This window comes from Lineus longissimus, chromosome 7 (assembly GCF_910592395.1).
Source record: "Lineus longissimus chromosome 7, tnLinLong1.2, whole genome shotgun sequence".
In the NCBI taxonomy this organism is placed as follows: Eukaryota; Metazoa; Nemertea; class Pilidiophora; order Heteronemertea; family Lineidae; genus Lineus; species Lineus longissimus.
Window position 1 is genome coordinate 7509437 of NC_088314.1, and position 22403 is coordinate 7531839.

Here is a 22403-nt window from a genome sequence, read left to right on the forward strand (position 1 = left end):
TGAAAGATAGTCCCTCAAATCATAGAGTCTTTCACACATGTCTTAAATTGTTTATTGCTTCTCAGGACCTGTAGCATCTTGACGAGATAAACCATTCAATGTGAACTCAAATGATTGTGGCCATCTGAACTTGGCAATATGAATTCATAGTCATACTACTGGTGAAAAACCATTCAATGTGAAAGTGATTTAGGTGATCTGAGAAATATTGATTCAGAGGCCCTACTAATGATCGTAAACCATTCAATGTGAATTTAATGTAAACCATACAATACAATGATTGTGGTCATCTGATAGATTTTGATTCATACAAAAACCCATTCAATGTATCACATGCTGAATATCCCATCATTGGGTCACCAGTTTGCTGGTTTAAATGCATGACTATATTTAAAACAATACTAGTTGAAGTGTTGGAGCACCACCAGGCATGTAAAGAAGAAAAGCAAATATAAATCATTTTCTTTTGAAAATTATTTATTGTTGCACATTCCAAGAATTATCCTCACATGGCAACTTGGAAAGTCAGTGTAGGAGGAAAACCGTTTCAACGGGAGAAAACCTACGCAATGGAGGGAGTCGTCAACTCCATCACACAGGTGACAGGCACAGCGATTACGACCATAATGACTTCATACATGTACATTACATCGATTATAGTCACTGTACCACTCCAATGCCCTTTAAAGGACGAGACATGGAGATAATTGTACTATCACACATGTTCTCCTCCTTTAAAATGTCCAAAAAAGACACACTGCTGAATAGAGATCTTACACGAGATGACTCAACAATTCCAACAATGAGCTGGTACTAAACCTCTGCATGCATTCATCATATACAAGTTTTAGCTTTTGTACATGTTTTAAAACCTATTGTGTATGACTTAAGTTGAGCCATGTTCAGTGAACAATAGGTAAGGTCACTCACTTGCTCTCATTAATCCATGACTAAACAGGTTTAGGGCCCAATTTGAATAACAAAAGAACCACATTTCTCATGGCTAGGAACTGGACAGAGGCTGCCAATTAGCATGACAAAAGGAGCAGAGGTGACATGTATTTGCATGACAAAAGAGGTAGCTTTGAACTGGCAAGACTGAATGTTGGTCTGCCAGGTTTTTTTTTCAAGTTGAGTCTTAGATCTCTTTTATTTTACTTACAAGATTTACATGCATTACAAATATAATTACATACATATATGACAATATAAAACGTCTTACAAATTGACGTTACACTTTTCTCAAATCATTCAGTACCAAGTCCATTAAAAATTTTCTTGATGGGGCAAAATGATATCTTTATGATAATCATGCTCTTGCAATAAATTTTCTTGAATCAAAACAAAGAAAAAGACTAAGATTCTTTCCTGTAAGACCGCTATAGGTAGGATCAAGAACCAGTCTTATTCAGATAAGTTTCAATAAAACAATAGTTTTATTGACACATTTCTATTTCAATAGTTTGATATCTTAATATTTTAACATTGACTATTTTAAAACAATAGTTTTATTGACAAAGCTTATCAGTTAAATTGGTGAAAAGATGTTTTGCATCCCGTGATTTTTTTGTTCACAGGTATTGATGAAAATGTGACTAGGAAATAAAATTCACCAGATTTTTGTTGTTGGTCAGTTGTCTCAAGTATGAAGGTAAAGACACTGAGCAACTGAGCCAGCCAATGATACGAAGGATCTTTGGCGCCTTGGCCCAGGTAGTGTTTAAATGTCGGTGGATTCTGTGGTACTGAAGAGATCAAGAAACAGTAAAAAGGCCTACGGTTCCATCAAGACACACATGTTCATTCGCTTTGCCTGGGGTCAGAGCAAAGCGAATGTCATGTGAACCCCATGTCTCATGTGATGGACATAATCAAAAACAATATCTGATGAATTCGGTGATTTTTTAAGCAGAAAGACCTTTTTTGCTTGAAACAAATCTGAAGCAGCCTGTAGGGTTCCAATGAACCCTAGGCTATTGCAAATGTTTTGTTTGGGTACCAACTTACCCTGTTGGCTGTCCTGTTAGTCAGAACATCCCCTCCACATTTTGATTTTTCTTATCAATCTTGCTTGAAAATAATTTCTGGGCTTGTGACATGCCCTGGTTACCTTATTACCCCCTCCCCCATTTTCTAAACTCTTCTTTAAATGTGTACGATTTTGAGCGATGGCAAGAGTTTGTCATTGCCCGAAAGAAGGCAAATAATTGCCCTCTCGCAATCAGGAACTAAAATATCAGGATTTTTATCAAATCACCTTTCAATCAGATATTGCAATAAAAGGGTAAGGCCTACGGTGACAAAAATCGAACCTCCTTGACGGCGACGGGAGCATGGTAGAGATGCGCTGGCTCAGCAACATCCTCCTCCCTCCTGTGGGATGGCTCATCTCCTGAAAAGAAACAGACAACATAATATCATATTTGTAAGTGCACACCATCATCAGAAAAATATATGATGCACTGGAACGCATTAGTTTCGATGATAGTAAGGTTAAGATTAGAACAGAAATGATAAAGCACCAACTTTATTGACATCTATTTAGTTACAATACTGTGAAAAATTGCCTTTCTCGGGTCTTTCCCCAATATCACCAAATGAGCCAATCTCAGAAAATCTGGATGCTAAAATTGAGAACGCATCAGTATCAGCCAACAGATTATGCTGAATGGTCCAAACCATATTGATTGACCTGGTAATGATGGTCTTGCACTCTGACTCGATAACAGAAGTACATGAAGTAACCAGTCGATTTCATACTCAGGGTGATTCATCATTTTCAAGCCAACTGCCCTCAAAACAATAGGTTGGAGTGGAGCCAGGGCCTGATACACTCCAGACGCAGTGGACAGGCCTCATCTCTCACCCTAACCACTGCGATAAGTCAAGTGGTAAGCTTTCATTTGTACCGATGACCTCAACGAATTGGCAGGCTACCAGCCATAATACAGTGCCGTCAGTTTATCAACTGGCTTGAAGGGGCGCTGTAGTTGGAATAACATTTTGATTAATTTTCGCTAATTAGCACGAATAAAGTTCAAAGTAGTTGTATTCCAAGTTAGCTTCTGTAACCGGAGATCATGTGCAAAGATCTTTCCATCTAATCAATTTGTTCGTTGTTTATTCACATGTAGGTCAACTAACGATACAACGCAGTGCGTATGCATATACCAATAAAACCACGGGAGAAATGAAGTGTATGAATATCAGCTGCACTATTATTTATGCCATAGCGATATCCACTGAGCATCCAGTTTCGATGAAAAAAAAATGCCCTTACAGTTTCGTGACAGCAATGCCCATTGGCTAATCGTCCAGCCGCACGAATTCCCACTATTTGTGGCAGTCCCTTAGGAGATCCAATTAGGATAAATTGAAGTAATGGACTGCCCCAGGAGTGTAGGGCGTGACAGAAGAACTTTTGAGCAATATTCTATACCTTAGGCGACTGTAATCATATATATGTCAATAAAGTTGTTGTGTTTTGTTACCATTCAAACCTTAACCTCACAAATGAATATCTTCAACACTGCATGAAATAGTCCATGTGCTCACCTGGGTTCCTACAGTAAAGGGTCATTATTTGATATGTGACATCAAAAAGTAGAGGTAATCAAAGTTTGTCATCAGTGGCCAATTGATGATTTTCACGAATAGAGAGGGGTTTCCTCAAGTTTGAATGCGAGACATGTAAGCCTAAGAACCATATTAGACCAAAAATTTGCTGGGATAGGAGATCTTTCCCTTTGTGCATAGTTTCAGGTCAAAGGCCCCACTCAGTGGTTACAAAACTCGCGCTGCTGATGGACAAAAGTGTTCATCTCTGAACTTTGACCTTGGTGACCTTGACAAGGAGGTCAATCAAATCAAAGCCCGACTGAAAAAATATGTTTCATCATCAGATACACAGAAACTAAAAATGTTATGAGAATTTGACCATTTGTTAAGAAGGAGGAGCTGGTTTTGTGTTTTTTACATTCTCCCCTCCCCCGTGGCCAATGGAACCAAAATTCAGTCTGGAAGGAGAGCTTGCCTTTTGTTACATACTGCATAGACACTATTTAGCCGGTTTTGGAGCATCTGTTTCACATACTGACATAGGCCTGTTGCACGTTATATAGGCTTTTTGTACAGGTGCCCATCAACTGGCTAAATAGCGTCTCCACAGTATGTTCAAAGGCCAAGTGGTTACAAAATGTGCCCTACCAAAGGACGAAACATTGGAATTTCGAACTTTGACACTGTGACCTTGAAAGTAGATCAAATATAAAATCCTTCTGATACATTATGTCTCTTCCTCAGATACACACACAGGAGAAATTTCTTGAGCATCTGACTATTTCTTAAGGAGTTAGAGCGGTTTTTGTGTTTTCACATTTTGCCCCTTGGTGGCCAAACTAAGAATTAGATCAAAACTAAATTTGGCCTGGAAGGAGATCTTGCCCAGTGTGAAGTTTATGGACCGGTTCATGGACCTGGGAGTTATGAGACGTGGCCTGCTGACAGACAATGACGACGATGACAGATGATGGACGCTCCATGATGGCCAGCTTGCAGGTGAGCTAAAAAACATGCAGTACCAATTTCAACTACAGTTTTCATTGTAAATTCAGAAAAATGTCTATGGCCAGCAAAGTGGTTTCTTTCCTGGACAGTGATTTGAAACCTTTACCTTCCCGCATTTTGAGTCTTTTCAGACCTACTTAGTGGGACATGTGGCGGCCTCTTACAGTTACACCGTCAAATAGTGTGAAAACTATGCAATTGAAAGGCCGGGACAGTCTACAAAGCATGCACTGAATTGAATGACCGCATATGGCGGCAGCCGTGACACAGCCACATTAAACAAAGGTTGTGTTTGGCCTTGAAATTACATTAGAGAGGATAAGAGATCGTTCCGCTAACACTAATGCTACCATTTTTTATGGTTATTTATTTTTACAATTGGAAAATGAAACGGTGGGCTCACCGTATAGATATTTGGTGGTTACAGGTTAGCCAAGAATAACATTGGCGATGAAATAGCATATATGTTCTAAACCTGAAATACATTATTTGATACGATAACTTTTAAAATAGTGTTCGTTATCGTGTTAGCGGAAGGATCCCTTATCCTCTCATTGCTGGCAGAGGCAGGTTCACCGGTCAGCAGACAATCAAAAATGCTCTGGGGAAGGTGGATTGTTTTTTCTACATTTCTTAAGATCATAAGGGATCATGTACAACACTGAAGAGGTTGAGAAAACTTCTAAGGAGGGATCAAATTACTTCAAATTCTCAAATAGCCAAATTTCTGGTTATTTTCACAAATAAGGTGAACTTTCCAAAAATATCATCAGGACTCTCAGCACTGCTAAGATCAACAACAGACACAAATCTGTCTCTCCTCGAAGTCATATATAAGCTGCAAACTTCTCCATATCAGAGGTCTGATCAATCTAAGAAGTTTTCTCTTTTACAATGTTTTTAATTGTTCACAATCCCTAAATAAGGCTAAAGCCTGCACCAAAGCTATGACATAGAAATTAGAAATTGATTTTTTAATATTATTACCGTATGAGATGGCATCCTTCCATATGTAACAGATGAGCTGGTTCCATGGTGGCTGCTGGATATGGCATCACACTACGTAACAAGAAGGGCTCTATGTCCTTAGAGTCATCAGAGTCCCCTTAGAGCATCATTTCGATTGTCATTATAGTCTATTCGAATGACACACGATGTGAGTGTCCACCGCCGATATCCCTGAGCGAGACGATTCCATCCATTGAATCTACCCGACTCTCAGTCCCTCATCCAAGCATGGCTGGAAAACAAAATATCAAGGTCAATCCATGTTTACCAAGATTAAAGTCTTGAGCCATTTTGATAGAATTACTGCTTGTCTGTCCAAAGACATTTATGACCACGCTTTTTCAAGACGTTTTAGTTCAGTAGTGCCTAACTGCAGAAATGCAATGAAGATTAGCTCAGCCTTTTTTCAGATGCAATCATCAGAATTCAATTAAACACAGCCCAGAGCAAAGGAAATATCTTTTTACTGGTAAACAGCTTTAGGGCGAATCATAATATTGAATTTTAAGTACACCACTTTATCTTACTGTATACGCATTGAATCCTTCCTCATACAACATCTGCCAGGAAGATCCCCATGAAGGTCCATTAGGCTGTCTTCCCCAAATTGTCGATGGATGGGTATGAAGGCATCTTATCATGGGGCGAAGTGTTGGCATCTGTTGTTTTCTGGGTCTTTGAGAGTCGTTCTTGCTTCAGTATGCATCGTAGATCATGGTGAAAGTCATTGGGTCAACTCAACAGCCATCATCTCCAGTCATCTGCATAGCCTGGAAAACAGTAAAAACATTTATTCAATACAGGGTAATCTCTACATAGATTGAAGCCAAAAGAAACTTTATATTTCTTATTCATTTGGGGAGATTTTTTTCATCAGGACTTCAACTTCAACATCTCGAGATATCAACAATGTTGCAATTATAATCTTATGCACTGCCATCAGTTGGGGCTCTTTATGTCCCTGTTGTCAATGAATGTCACTAACGCACATCTCTCAACCAAAGTTCGATGTGGAGAGGGCTATTTTTATTCAGCGTATTGCCACCACATTAATTACTAAGGGGAAAAGATGCCTCTTGGCAATTCCGACCCAAACGACCAACTACAGTCCAGATTTGATTCCAAATGTGGCCACCAGGGGGCAAAGGTAAAAAAATCATCAATGAAGTCAAAGCACCCATCATGTACGAGTCCACTTTGTTCCATGTCGACAGGTCAGCACAATGGCCCTGGCCATTTCATTTTCTAAAACTCCTTTGGTTGACGGTATTTTCTTGTGGAAAAATGCTGATCAGCCACACTCTTTGGCAGGCATAAATCGTCCTGATTCCTGGCCAATTTCATTTGTTGAAGACAAGAGTCTTCAGTTTTTAGTTATAATAAGGGGTAGAGGGTTCACAGGAAAGAAAAAAATTCTTTTGGCTTCAGTCTATTTGGGATGATTCCCAAGTATAAGTTGACAATAATTTCAATGATGCCCTTCAAGTTCTACATGTGCTTCTATTTTCTTTGATTGCATCCTATTCTTTGGTCGTCAACGTTCAGATCAAAATTTCCGCTTTAAAACCAACTTTGTTCTACAAAGAAAATTCTCAAGTGGCTACCTCTATAAAAGTTAGAACGCTCGACGTTTGTTTGGTTTTGACTGATAACATAACAATGACCACAATGTCACTGCAAGCATCCAGTGACAATGTCAGTGAGGATTTTGAATAAAAGATTAAAGTTACCAATGCTTGCATCCTCCTTTAAACCCTCCTTTTTATATCCATGCTTATGTCTGATATTGCTAATAACCATACATATAATGTAACTCATTATTTGTCCAACTCCTCAAGATGCCCATTTGGCTGTTACTTGAGCACTCTCGTTTAGGTGGTCTCACGCGGGGATTAAAGTTCATGACTTGGCCACCAGGTTGCGGAGAAATGAAAAATGATTTTTTTTCTCTCCTTAACGACTGGTTGGAAAGTTTGTTTCATGAGGAGATATAATATCAACCAGGCCTAAGTGATGCTCACCCTGTAGACTGCAACATCGTCTTTTATGTCCCTTGTTCTTGTGTTCCTTGTCCTTGTGTCCCTTTTCCTTGTGGCCCTTGTACAATGTTGGCTCGGGCTGCCTAAAAAGAATCATATTTTTTGTTGTGGGGTTTATCTAATTTCTGAGAGTTTCTACTGCATGATGCGTTCACACTGAATCCGATTAAAAACTGTTTTCCAGAGAGCCCTCTCCGTAACACGAATTGGCTACACCACTTTCGAAATGACTGCACCACACTTGGCCTAATGCGCATGCAATTCGATTTGAAAAGTGCAACTCTTGCCGCGTATTGTAGTAACGTGCCTTTCGCGGGTGAATGATACTTCGTAATGTTTCTTTTAATCCAGATGTAACTGAGGACTAAGTGATGCTTACCCTGTATGGCTCCAACATTGGCAGCAACATCTTCTCGGGGTCCATCAAGTGTCTTCTCGGCTGACGAGTTGGAGGCCGGCTCTCCTTCTTCATCGCCGTCATGTCAATTTCAGGGGGCGTATATTATTAGCTTTGTGAGGCACAAGGAGGTCAAGGACACTGTTGTTATTCAAAGAGCCCAATGTCTTCGTCATATGTACTAAACTGGTTTAGCACAAGTCCCACACGGACACGCCTGACATTTCGTCCGACGAAATTCCGCAGGTTAACAACAGGCCTATTCCCCAGTCATTCCATCCCCCTCGAGATCAGGTAGGGGGTCGCCGGCCGGCTATTGCTTACTATTGTTAACATTCGTAAGACTAATCCCGCCAACACTCTAAAACAAGGGGACCAATTGAATGACTAGCGACACGCAACCGTCTATTGCCCCCATCAATCAACCACAATGACTCAAGGGGATCACGTTCCTTGAACCTAAGTCCATGTCATCACCGTCGAAACTTAGATGAGGACCGTGGAACAAAGTGGCAAGCATGCCTGGGACCCAGCCACCGCGCTTTGGAAATGAGATGAGATAGACTCAAGTCGCCAGTCACGATAACCAAATACACCAAGCGTATAGCTTGAATCGAACCCGATCTATCATCGTCATTGGTCACCTGGCCTGGCCTGGACAACTGAAAGCTGAATAGGTTAAAATGGATGATAAACAGGAAACACGAATAACAACTATACTAGCTAGATAACTACGATAACTACTCTAACAACTATACTAGCTAGATAACTACAATAACTACTCTTAACAACTAGAATAACAACAATAGCTACAAAACTAGCACAACATTGATCAGTCACACTTCCAGCACTCACTACAGCGACTAGAGTCCCTCCTCCCCCAAGACCTCCCACACCCTTTTTCAACCCCATCTCACACAGACACCCCCACACACACACAAACACAACATCTTACTATGGTTACAACTTTTGAATAACTGCCCGATTTGCAGATAGAAGTGTCACTGTCAATTCATTTAATTTTCTTTTAATTACATGACCAAAATATGATTTAGTAATGGCTATATGATGTATGTACCGAATATATTACTGCATTTTATAAACATTTCTTGGGGTAAAAATGTTTTATTTTGAATATGCAAAATATAAATAAGTTGAAAGTTTTAATATCTTTGATCTCTTAGAAGAGTTAACATAATAAAATGCAATGGGGATAACAGTTAGATGTGTTTCGTAATGTGCATTCTTTACGCCAAGATGAATCGTTTCATTCTTTTTCCATATATCTCGCAGCTTATTAGTCTGTAATTTTTTTCACTGCCTTGAGGCCCTGTGGGGGTCAAGTTACATGTTTATTTTACCAACGATAACACCGATTTGACAGTGACACCTCTATTGACAAGTCAGACAAGTATACCTACCCTTCTTCTTGGAAATCAAACGAGAATCTTCAAATGCAATTGCCAACAAGGTTGTGTCATCTGAAATTACAAATTGGCACAAATGTGCAATTACAGCACAACTAGTACTGTATAATCACTACTTACACTAAATTCCTAAAAATTATGGTTGAATTATATCTCTCAATATTTAATTTCCTTTGGCAGAGGTTGACCTTATTCCTTTGTATTTATGGAAATAAATGTGGGCTAGTTCATGGTATATCCACATGAGGAACCAATCACATTCCATCACAGCTTCCAACATGGCCTCCTGACTCATGACCAGATTGATGAGATTCTTCTGTTCTGACCAAGAAATGGACACCATAAAAAAAGTTCCAATTAGGCATGTCATAACCTTATGGTATACATACCCTTGCAAGCCATTCAAGATTCTTCAGTTGCAATTGCGGAGAGGGTTTGAAGCATCTGTAAAGATAAATTTGCACAGACAATTAATAACAGCAATTCTACAAGAAGTCATGAAATTAGCACCTAAAAACGATGGCTGAAATAAATTTCTCATTTTCATTCAAGGTTTTCCTAGACCTATGTGCACTTCTTTCTTTCTTTTATATTGTTTTTCATCTCTAGAAATTCTTGAGAAGCATATCTACATACAAACAATGTACACCCAGAGTACTAAAAGTAGATTGACCCCATTTGATCTCTTTGAGTTTGACCTGTAAAAGGAGGTCAAATGAGATTAAGAGGTTAAGAAACGTGCCACGGTTTTTTAAATTGGACACAGAAGCTGGTCGATGATGGACAACCTGTTCAGAAGTTGTAAAAATTGTTCTCAGAGATATCTGCGAGTGATCTCCCCATTGAAACCTATATATTGGGTCATAAGGCAATGCATTTTCCCGCCAAAAAAACAAACAAAGAAAAGTTGCGCTTTCTTTCAAAACCTCTTTTGCCTGTAAAATGAGATAATGTCAAGATTCAGTCATGGTGATACCCACCTTTAAGAACATTGATGCTAAACACAAATAATTTTGCTTTTTGAGAAGGTTGAAATAAGGCAAAATTGGAGATAGTTCTTTTTGGAAGAACCATGTTCACCCTGCTGGAACAAATGTTCTGCATTGCATGCTTGAACCAAGCACTACAAGATAAAATGTGACAGGTAGAGGTTTTATGTAACATGCCCAAACTTTCTTTCAAGGTTGACAGAGTCTGTTGTTGCCCAAGATAACCAAACAAAGGTGTCAGATGTAATGGGCCAAGCCAGAGTGGTAATGGGATTAGTCATAAGCCATGAAGGAATAACCTTTTTATTTGATTATGTATTATGGATTGGGGTTAAAGAAACTGTACAGGGTGTAATCAGTACAGTTGCTGGTTTTTCCTAAAACGGTTTCTTGCAATGAAAATTGGTAGCAAAAAGTGGTGAACTTACTGAATACGCACACATTTTAAACCAGAGTAGCACTTCGCAGAAAGCCTTTGGCTTTTATGACATGTGTATAATGACATGTGATGTATCGTTGCTTGGAGTACCTACCATAAAAATATCATCGAAAACAAGTCACTAATAACCGTGATATTGCATTTTTAGGTTTTTGGCCTCCTGGTGGCCAAGTTTAGAATCAGATCAAATCAAAATTCGGTGTCTGAGGTTACATGACGTAGGGAGTCATGTGTACGAAATTTCAAGTTCATAGCTTTAGCGGTTAAGAAACATGTCATAGTTACACTCTGACAGCCAATTAATGCCATATGACCTCTCGTCCTCTGTGACTTTGAAAAGTAGGTCAAATCAAAAACCTGTATGATATGTGACCTATACGGTGGCCCATAGAGGACATGCATTTATTTTCAATATAATAGAAAATTTTTCTTTTTACAATGCGTTTTTTTTCTCTCGAATTACAACCGCCGTCGGATTTGTTTCTCACCGCCGAAAAAATAATTTCCACCGCCGGGTAAAAAATAATAATTCCCACCACTGCCAAAGAAAATAATATCCACCGCGGTGGAAATTAATATCCACCGCGGTGGAAATAATATCCACCGCGGTGGAAATAATATCCACTGCGGTGGAAATAATATCCACCGCGGGAGCTAATTCGTTATTGACACCGGGTGGATATTATTTCCACCGCGGTGAATATTAATTTCCACCGCGGTGGATATTATTTTCTTTGGCAGTGGTGGGAATTATTATTTTTTACCCGGCGGTGGAAATTATTTTTTCGGCGGTGAGAAATAAATCCGACGGCGGTTGTAATTCGAGAGAAAAAAAACGCATTGTAAAAAGAAAATTTTTCTATTATATTAAAAATAAACGCATGTCCTCTATGGGCCACCGTAGACCTATCCTTACTAGGAGAACCTACAACCTACAATCAAAAACTAAGAGAGATATCACACTTTTTGGGTTTCCACTTCTGGCCCCCTGGTGGCCAAGTCAAGAATCAGATTAAATATTGTCTTCAAGGACAAAAGCACAACCTAAAAAATCAACCATCACGGTGTGCTGTAGTAACTCACACAACGTAGTGAGTGTAATGGTTACGTGTATGTATAAAGTGTAAACAAAATTCATATATCCATCATGTCCATCGAATCTGAAAAAATTTGTGCAGACCCATGACAGTTCCGGTTCCGGTACAGTTTGTTGCATTCCATACGGGCCGCGCTTGCCGATCCTGCTTTCACGACGCACCGCAACCACAGTTACCATGATTCCCATTGTTGACGCAATTATTTCATGACGTCATGAGCCATTGACCATTCACGCAAGTAGATTTATTCACACCGGCGCCACTGTCCTGAAGTGTATCTAAAAATCGTAAAAATACAGGACAACAACGTCGGCGGAGACAGTTGTGACCTTTCATTGCAGACGAAGTAAACGTCCTCTTCTTCTCGATTTACGTACTTTACTTCAAAAAGTCAGTTTTAACACTACTGCACAAATATAGAGTGGTCATAATGTTCCATTTGGATAGAGATTTGACGGACTGATTTGGAAATTCATTCCAACCATGCAACTGTTTCAGAAATGAGAAAAAGGTCCAGGGTGTTATGACATGCATGATGTGTCTTGCCTCCTCATTTTCGTACTCGAGGGTTTTCAACTTTCATATCATTGAAGAAATAATTCATTCCAATCTACAAGTATAATATGTAAAGAGCAATCTCTAGTGAACTCACACAACTGTCCTTCTGACATATTGAGCCAGTACATTGGGGGATGAGTCCCCGAAACCCCCTCCCCCGTTCTCTGAAAGTGACAGGTTTTAGTCAGTACATTGGGGGGAAGGCCTCCCCAACCCCCCCCCCATTTGACTCTAAAAATAGAATTCCTTGGAGACGCTGAACAAAGGCCCCATAAAGAAATAGTCCCCGCCCCGGTAGCTGTCTCATATCTGCTGAAAGAAGCAGCTCTTTGTGGTGAAATAATAATTGAATGCATGTCATGACACCCAGGAGCTTTTTCTCATTTCTGAAACAGTTGCATGGTTGGAATGAATTTCCAAATCAGTCCGTCAAATCTCTATGCAATGAAAATTGAAATGTCACAACTGTCTCCACCGACGTTGTCCTGTATGTCCTAGCAGACGATTTTTAAATAAATGATGTGATTGATATACTTGTAGATTGGAATGAATTATTTCTTCAATGATATGAAAATTGAAAACCCTCTGACATGCCTGAGTACAAAAATGCAGAGGCAAGACACACCATGCATGTCATGACACCCAGGAGCTTTTTCTCATTTCTGAAACAGTTGCATGGTTGGAATGAATTTCCAAATCAGTCCGTCAAATCTCTATCCAAATGGAACTTTAAGACCACTCTATATTTGTGCAGTAGTGTTAAAACTGACTTTTTGAAGTAAAGTACGTAAATCGAGAAGAAGAGGACGTTTACTTCGTCTGCAATGAAATGTCACAACTGTCTCCGCCGACGTTGTTGTCCTGTATGTTCTAGCAGACGATTTTTAGATACACTTCAGGACAGTGGCGCCGGTGTGAATAAATCTACTTGCGTGAATGGTCAATGACTCATGACGTCATGAAATAATTGCGTCAACAATGGGAATCATGGTAACTGTGGTTGCGGTGCGTCGTGAAAGCAGGATCGGCAAGCGCGGCCCGTATGGAATGCAACAAACTGTACCGGAACCGGAATTGTCATGGGTCTGCACTTTTTTTCTTCAGATTCGATGGACATGATGGATATATGAATTTTGTTTACACTTTATACATACACGTAACCATTACACTCACTACGTTGTGTGAGTTATCAATCACATCATTTATTTAAAAATCGTCTGCTAGGACACACAGGACAACGTCGGTGGAGACAGTTGTGACATTTCAATTTTCATTGCATAGAGATTTGACGGACTGATTTGGAAATTCATTCCAACCATGCAACTGTTTCAGAAATGAGAAAAAGCTCCTGGGTGTCATGACATGCATTCAATTATTATTTCACCACAAAGAGCTGCTTCTGTCAGCAGATATGAGGCAGCTACCGGTGCGGGGACTATTTCTTTATGGGGCCTTATTGTTCAGCGTCTCCAAGGAATTCTATTTTTAGAGTCCAATGGGGGGGGGGCTTCCCCCCAATGTACTGACTAAAACCTGTCACTTTCAGAGAACGGGGGAGGGGGTTTGGGGGACTCATCCCCCAATGTACTGGCTATATATGTCAGAAGGACAGTTGTGTGAGTTCACTAGAGATTGCTCTTTACATATTAAACGAAGTATGGGTTGGTTGAAGGAGGCGCACATGACTGCCACATGTTGAAGTGTTTTTTTGTTAGTTGTGACAGTCTCTAGGCTGTGGGGCCAGGAAAAAATGTGTAGACTATGGATGGTGGAGTAGGCTATGATTATGAATGATTGAGAATGTCATTGATCTTCAATCAATGATGATCATCTTCATTCATCTTGATCGATTGATTGAAGAGTCACACACACCCACCTTGTGCGACAAAACAAGTCCATTGTGTCCTTCAGCTCTGTAAGTTAAACTCTTGGAGAAAGAAAGTGGCTCAGTCTTCTCCATCCTACCTCGAATTCTGCTTTTATTGAGAGGTAATGAAATGCTTGATTTGATAAACCCGCACAATTCCAGATTTTTGTAACAGCGCCGCCTATAGGCCTAAGGTGTTCAAAAGATATACCTGTGTTGTAATAATTGTAACATCCCGCTGAAATATTAAATATTCACTGATTAATATAAATAGTATAAAATACCTTGGCAAATACTTGAAATGCTACATTTAATTTTTTTAAATTTCATCTTGCCTGACAATGGCATAAAATGTATCGTTTTATAAGATTCCATCAGTACATAACTAATCAAAGGGTATTGTAGTGTCAAAAATATGGAATCATAGCGCCGCATGTGGTTGGCACTGCGAAAACAAAAACTCCTTTTTTGCCATTTTGTGTCCAATCTTTAAGATTCAGAGTATACAATAGTATAAATGACACACATTTTGACATTCTAGAATTGACATGACGCAAATAAACGATTTCTAATCAAATACTAGTATATTTAAAAGTTCCTATTGCCGGCAACAGTGGTGGTTCCAAACTTTAACCGACGACCACAACGCAAATTTTTGGTAGTCGTGTACACAAAATTGGCATGAATGTAATGCATTTTGTACTGCATTAGAAGAGCAATATATCCGATAAACCTTGATGAATATCGGTAACTTTCCAGCCAAATTTTATTATCATTCCAAATCCAAGCGAAAAATGGACAACCTCTTCCGACAGTCAATGCGAATAGCACTGGTTGTGTGCTGTTATTGGTGAGTGTTTGAATGAAGTAAATAGTAGTAGCCTTAGGCCTAATGTCGACGTAATGATGAATGCCGGCCTACGGGCCTATGCCTATGGCTAATCTTAAACTAACGATAAAAGAAAAAAATACTTCAAGCCAATATACGTCGATGGTTCATTCGACTAGCCTATGGCTATGCTAATTGCTATAGTATTTGTACCCTATCTTTCATGTCGGTGTACTGCAGGGCAATGCATTTTCGACAAACTTTGTCGAAATTATTGAAATAGTTTTTGACCATGAAAACCTAGGGCACTACTGCAGGATCCCTTACAAAATGACCATCACTATAGCTATCTATAGCGGCTAAATTTTAGAATCCCCGATCGGAAATGACGTAGTTTGATCGCATTCAACTATAAAGCCATTGAACAGTGGTGCTTGGTTAGTGAACCGGAATTACTGTCGTTTCGCTACATTGCCAGTTCGCTACAAGTCGTTTCGCTACATGGTAGGTCGTTTCGCTACATGGTAGGTCGTTTTGCTACATGGGTGGAGTCGTTTCGCTACATGATGGGTATGGTCGTTTCGCTACATGGAGGACGTTTCGCTACATGGGTGGAGTCGTTTCGCTACATGGATGTAGTCATTATTTTTACTCTATTTTACCCTACTATAATTCCCGGTGGTGACTACAAATTTATTGTAGCACAGTTTGCCAGTAAAAAAACTTATACGGTTTGATGGCGCGCAAGGGGTTCTTGTCGTCCTGGCCTGGGTTAGGCCACATAAAAAAAAGAGTTTGTGATCGTCCCCGCCCGCCCCTACGAAAAACGCCCGGCCCCATTTTTTGTTAAAATCCTAAAAAAGTCTGCGTTGAAGTGCGGTTGAATGACCCCTGTGGAAAGTTTCACCAACGGGAATTATAGTAGGGTAAAATAGAGTAAAAATAATGACTACATCCATGTAGCGAAACGACTCCACCCATGTAGCGAAACGTCCTCCATGTGGTGAAACGACCATACCCACATGTAGCGAAACGACTCCACCCATGTAGCGAAACGACCTACCATGTAGCGAAACGACTTGTAGCGAACTGGCAATGTAGCGAAACAGCCTGATACCGTGAACCGATGACCTTTTTTTGGGGTGTGATCGGGGATTCTAAACTCGTTCCTCTATAGCTAACCCTAACCAAAACCTCTCTTTGAAACATTTGTCAGGGATTCTGCAATCAAGCCAAACCTAGTGACTAGTGTAAAGATGGTTTGTTTTCCCGACCCTTGGTAATGGTTGGTAGTAGTACTAGTATAGTAGAGGCGGAACGAGTTTACAATCCCCGATCACACCCCAGAAAAAGGTCATCGGTTGACTAACGAAGCACCACTGTTCAATGGATTTATAGTTGAATGCGATCGAACTACGTCATTTCTGATCGGGGATTGTAAATTTTAACCGTAGAGGCATCTAAGTAAGGGCCTATGCTATACTTTGGTTTGACCATAACAATCAACATAACCCACTCGCACCCAGCTGGAAGGTGAATAAAATGTAACAATGTAATAGAGATCCTTTGTTGATGCAACCTGCTCTGCTGTACATTTTATTAAGCTTCTACCTGAATGCCAGCTCTATGTTCTAATTCGTACCTTACAAATGTCTCCTTTATCGCAGGTGTGTTTCGATCTCATTGGTGTTTCTCAATAAGTACCTACTGAGTAGCAAAGACTTGAGGGTAAGTTCTTTTATCCATTCTCACAGACTATTGCGTTCCCTCTTTGCAAATTTGTTCCAAAATTCTGTGATTGTTCTTATATCTGTTTGCTGTGAAAATGATATCACTACTTTTTGTTCCTTCCAAACTAGGTCCATATGTACTCTCTTTTAGGAAAGTTAATATACACAGGGTTAACCAAGATGTCATGGGAGAAATTGGATATTTCTGGCTCATATCATATTAAAATTGGCATATAAGCCGACACCTCCCTATTTAAGATGTAGTCCTCCCGAGGGTGTCTCCTTGAAATGCCTCTGGTTCTACTTTCGTATTATTTCTGATTCCTGTTACTTTGCCCCAACAGCTTGATGCGCCTCTGTTCATCACATGGTTCCAATGTGTTGTATCGCTGCTGCTCTGTGGTGTCCTCAGTCTCATAGCAAAGGTCTTCCCAAATCACGTTACCTTCCCAAAGTTCCACATAGAGATGAAGATCATGCGGGAGGTAAGGAAACTTTAGCATCACAGATATAAATCAGGCCTGAGGCTGAATAAAGCGAATTGCTTTTTGTTGTAGGAGAGATTACAAATTTTATAAGTGGCTTTAGCATGGCCTCATTATTATAGAAGTTATCAATAATTAATGTGCAAGTTACATTGTTGGCTGTGGGGCGTCTGGTATTTGGTTTATGTAGCTAATTACTTCACACTTTTGTAGCATTTTACCTCACACTAATTAGCAAATAAGTGAAATAAACTTGGGGTCGTGTGTAGTTTTTCTGCAGCTGTAACCTCAGTGGAGAACACCTTTTTGTGGAATCGGGCCTCTATGGTTTTACTGATTTAGCACTTGTTGCTGGAACAGGATTCTTGTGAGAGAGGAAAACAGAAATTATTAATGTCTTTGATCTATTCCAGGTGCTGCCGCTATCTCTTATATTTGTTGGAATGATTACGTTCAATAATCTGTGCCTGAAATACGTCAACGTTGCGTTTTATTATGTTGGGAGATCTATGACTACTGTCTTTAATGTGGTAAGTGGTTAGTGGTTAGTGGTTAGTGGTAAGACTTGATCTGCTGCCTGTTAAAAGGTTGAGTGTGAGAGAAGGCGATTGGAGAGCCAGCTTACCAGCCAAGCCACAGTATTGGAATATCGTCACTACTTGACTCTTTCACTGCCAGTATCGCAAAGTTTTTTGCAACAATTTAAAAACATCAGTCATTACACATTTATTCAACTAGGATGATCTAAAGACATCATTTGAGCCATCATTTCCAAAACAAATCAAAGATAGCTATAAACTTATTGGAAAGATTTAGAAACGCATCATTGAAAGACGACATTTTTGCCCCCAAATCCACCACTGGCACCAGATATCCCACTGCAAAAAACCTTCCTTAACGCATTGGTTTCTTTATACAATTTAAAAGGGATTTCCTGCTGCTCTCTGACCTTAAATTGTCACAGAGATATAGCAGAAGTGTACATATTAGTTTACCCTAGACAACTTGAGAGATCACCTAAAGCCCCAAAATAAACATGTTGGCTTTCTTTTGTGGGATATATATATTTATCTGATGGTGTTGATTCCTTAATACTAACAACAAAGATAAACAGAAGGACAGTCTTTTTTTAAACTCGGGACTAAGTATAAATCCTTGGCTTTATGACATGAGTTTGAAGTTTTGTTTTTCGTTGAGGTTTAAGACGAGTTAAAAATGATAGAGTTAGCTGCCTGTAGTAAAATGTTTTGTGTTACAACTGCCTTGACCTTGTTAGTGTCCCTCCATTTCTGGTTACAACTCTAATACTATTTGTCACATATTCAAATCAAACAACAGAACTTATTGGCATGTAATTTAAAGCTATGTTGGAGCCAGACAATCAAAGAATTCTGTTCGGTGCCTGAAGAACGGTAAGCCAGTCTGGCTCACCATGTCAATCGTCTTTATTTTATTTTCAGATCATGACATACCTTATCCTTGGTCAGAAGACAACTTGGCAAGCTATGGTCTGTTGTACAATCATAGTTGTAGGGTTCCTTCTTGGAGTTGACCAGGAAGATGCAGCAGGTAACAAAATTATTCGTCAGTCAATTATTCAAAATTTATGGAAGGTCATGCAGCGGTCAATGTGAATCCTATACCCCCCCTACTCAGGCCAATTAGTGGTGAACCCTGAATAAGGGGTACTAAGTTTAGATAGACACTTTGCCTGATACGTCAAGTACGCCAGATACTGAAACCTTTCAGTGGAACGTGTATGTAGATGAGTAGCACAATGTCTGCTTCAACCCAAGCATTTCTGTGCACCTGGGTGAAGTAAGGTAAGTAAGAGGAAGAGACCTGCCCAGAGTCTTAAACTAAGTGTGGTGTTCGAACCAGTGACCTCTTGACTGCTGCCGTGAGTCTGAGCCACTGGACCACAACATGAATGTGCGTAGTAATGTCATACTCTCTGCTTTTAGGTTCACTCTCGGTAATGGGCGTCATATTTGGAGTCCTTGCAAGTTTATTCGTTGCGCTTAATGCCATCTTCACGAAAAAGGTCTTGCCAGCAGTCAACCAGAACATATGGCGGTTAGCCCTCTACAATAACTTCAATGCCATGATCCTGTTTTTACCACTCATGCTTCTCTCCGGGGAATTCGAAAGCGTCATCTATTTCGATAGACTCGGTTATCCATTCTTTTGGATTGCCATGTTTGCCGGTGGCGTATTTGGTTTTGCCATCGGATATGTCTCAGGATTACAAATTCAAGTGACGTCACCACTGACCCATAATATCTCTGGAACAGCAAAGTCATGTGCTCAAACGATCTTAGCTTGTGCCTATTTTAGGGATGTGAAGAGCCTGCTATGGTGGTTATCAAATGCTGTGGTTCTTTTTGGATCATTCGCCTATACGTTGGTGAAACGTTTCGAGATGCGCAAATTCCACGAGAAGGAGATGTTATTGTTGTCATCGAAGTTGGATGATGTTGAATCAGCAGAGGAGGAGGGCACGAAGTAAAAATTACATTCGTTGGCATGATGAAGTGGTTAAGATGCCACATATTTGTTGTGTTTTACAGGCTTAACTAGCTACTAACTAGGTGAACTAACTAGATATTGGGACGAGGTTATGTATTCATATGTGTGGGACAAGGCATGTATAGCAGATAGCATCGAGGGACAAGTTGATATTCGTTAAATTCTAGTGTACTCACTTTTAGTTGAAGAGATGTGCTTTTAATACTATTGCAACTAATAAAAGCTTAGGTCTACTTGCCAGTTGATAGCCTGAAGCCCCCAAATTGAATCTGTGTCACTCACTATTTATGTAACTCTGATAAAATGGCTCAAGGATGTGATATTTGAGAAAATGACAGAAGGCAATAGTAGAATAGGTTGTAGAAGAACTTGAAATGAACAAGTAAAAATATGATCAATAAGGTTATTGACTAAATTTTGTAGCTCTCACACCCCTGGTGGCATCTGGTCTTTATTTTCGATGCAAATTTACTCTCGTTTACTGAACATGCACTTTTAGGCGTGAGATCCAGAATCCTCCATGCAGTGCCAGTAATGGAACTTACTTATTATTGCAGTTCATCAGATGCATTGCTACGATATTTCCCAAAGTTGATGATACTCAGTTTCTTTGTTTCCGCCAGTCTCATATGATGATCTCCAAAAATTGACATTTACTCTGACTACTCGGGAGTAAACACTTATCTATATGAATAAATCAATGATCTTTATGGCAGTTGAGTATTGTAGTACACGGATTTGAAGCATAAAATTTGCAGAGAATTTTAAATCGGCACCAGGCTTACCTGGTCAGATTAAACAGATGTATCATTCTGGGCATTTTTGGCAATATGACCGCAATCCTACAACCTCTTTTCCCCCAGGCAATTCTACCTGAGAAGTACAATCTCGAATGTATGCAATTTATCAATCAATGTATAATTTTTTCTGCAGTCATATAGTTTATACATACTTGTCATTTATTTATCTGTGAAAATTTCTATAAGACTGTGTCTTCTGAAGAAAGTGTAATAACCATTGAAAGAGAAATTCTGTTTATCAAAATGTACAGAGGAATTTTAAACCCATTACCGAGTCCCTCAATGATGAAAACCTGTGTGACATAACTGATGTACACTGCTTGACTATCCTGATGATTTGTAGTGTTGTAAAATTTGTAGCTTATGTTAGTGTTGTAGCATAGGCCTATTGCCTGTACAGCTGGGACAAGGGCATGTATGCTATGGGTTGGGTATAGAGAGAGTTTTGTATCAGATAGTAATGGATACATTTAGCCCTATAGATGAGTTTCCGTGATGTAATGGCAGGTAATGTCAGGCATCATCTCAAACACAGTGTCGGGTGCCAGGTGGGTGGCCAGTTCCATGACGTCAGATTGGGAGAACCCACGTCATAATCAGCCACCAGAATGCAGGGAAAAGTTCACTTTAATATTTCTTAAAATTATCACAGAATGATATGAAACTGTTAACCTTTTTTGTTGATTTGCCAGCAGTACCTTGTGAAATAAGGAGAGTAGTCTTACGTCTATTTGTTGAGTCACATTCCGTGTTGTTTTAAGAAAAGAATGTGTTATGTACTTGTCCAGCGTGTGTGTTAACAATTGTTACTGAATATTTGGCTATTAAAAATTGATATTTATATTTCTAAATAATTTCTTGTCACTTTCTTTCACATTCTTGTGTCCGAGTTTTTGCACAATTTCCGTGGCCACCATACCAATGGAGTTCATTGGCCTAGGCCTGGGGACTCTTTCTTTGGCCAGAGGAAAAGTCCATCGTAAGCTGCTCATGTTTATCACTAGGTGGGGTCTTTAGCTTGCCCGTGCAATGGCATAGACACCAGATACACAGAACCCCGGTTTTAAGTTTCATTTGAAGGACTGTGATGAGTCAGTAATTTCAGTTCCTTTAAAGCCTCGCTGGTTCATTTAGAAGAACAGTTTTGTTTCTCCTTGGGATCAAACATGGGCCATATTCCGTGGTAGCCAGCAGTGTTTGCCACAAGGCATGGGCTCCTCACTGTTCTGTACTCAAGCAAGTTGTTGATATGGAAATTTGCTCGGGCAAATGACCTTGATTGCACTATACGCAGTGCTTTCATTGCATGGCAGCTATCTCCATTTTTTTATATGGACCAGGCCGTCAAGTAACACATGCTGTGTTATTGTCAGATTTACTGGAATATGTTATATTGGACCCACCGATGCATTGTTAATTCTTGAAGTGTGGGTCAAGGAAATGGCGTCAGACAGAAAACGTGCTGCAATATTGCTCACTGTCGACTCGCACCAACAATAGGCAGACGACGACAGCTGTCCCAGATTACCTAGCATTGCCACAGCAGTTGCAATGGTATTGATTCCCAGGTTCATGTAGTTTGTAACATGCGGCCATGTAAAAGGGACTATCTGGGATGGACTGGTTGCCATAGTTGGAACTTT

The 22403-nt window shown here is 39.8% G+C and overlaps 1 protein-coding gene and 1 long non-coding RNA gene across 2 annotated transcripts; one reads left to right on the forward strand and one right to left on the reverse strand.

Moving 5' to 3' along the window:
* Nucleotides 1–481: 481 nt before the first annotated feature.
* On the reverse strand, nucleotides 482–14549 carry LOC135490992 (uncharacterized). The gene is made up of 8 exons (XR_010447769.1): nucleotides 14397–14549; nucleotides 9827–9881; nucleotides 9432–9491; nucleotides 7993–8679; nucleotides 7596–7696; nucleotides 6102–6344; nucleotides 5554–5806; nucleotides 482–2392 (listed from the first exon to the last, which is right to left on the reverse strand). It is a non-coding gene; the product is annotated as an uncharacterized LOC135490992 (long non-coding RNA).
* A 517-nt stretch (nucleotides 14550–15066) lies between these two features.
* On the forward strand, nucleotides 15067–20649 carry LOC135490814 (GDP-fucose transporter 1-like). Its single transcript, XM_064776335.1, has 6 exons — nucleotides 15067–15237; nucleotides 16884–16944; nucleotides 17291–17431; nucleotides 17845–17961; nucleotides 18892–19000; nucleotides 19396–20649. The coding sequence occupies exons 1-6, from the start codon at nucleotides 15125–15127 to the stop codon at nucleotides 19938–19940; spliced, it is 1086 nt and encodes a 361-aa protein (XP_064632405.1). The 5' UTR covers nucleotides 15067–15124; the 3' UTR covers nucleotides 19941–20649.
* Nucleotides 20650–22403: the final 1754 nt, after the last annotated feature.

What these genes read in the sequence shown, in the direction of transcription:
- LOC135490814 (XM_064776335.1), top strand. Translation starts at nt 15,125, where the DNA reads ATGAATATCGGTAACTTTCCAGCCAAATTTTATTATCATTCCAAATCC. An exon ending in AGATGAAGATCATGCGGGAG is followed by an intron (nt 17,432 to 17,844) that starts GTAAGGAAACTT and finishes GATCTATTCCAG; the next exon opens with GTGCTGCCGCTATCTCTTAT. An exon ending in TGACTACTGTCTTTAATGTG is followed by an intron (nt 17,962 to 18,891) that starts GTAAGTGGTTAG and finishes TTTTATTTTCAG; the next exon opens with ATCATGACATACCTTATCCT.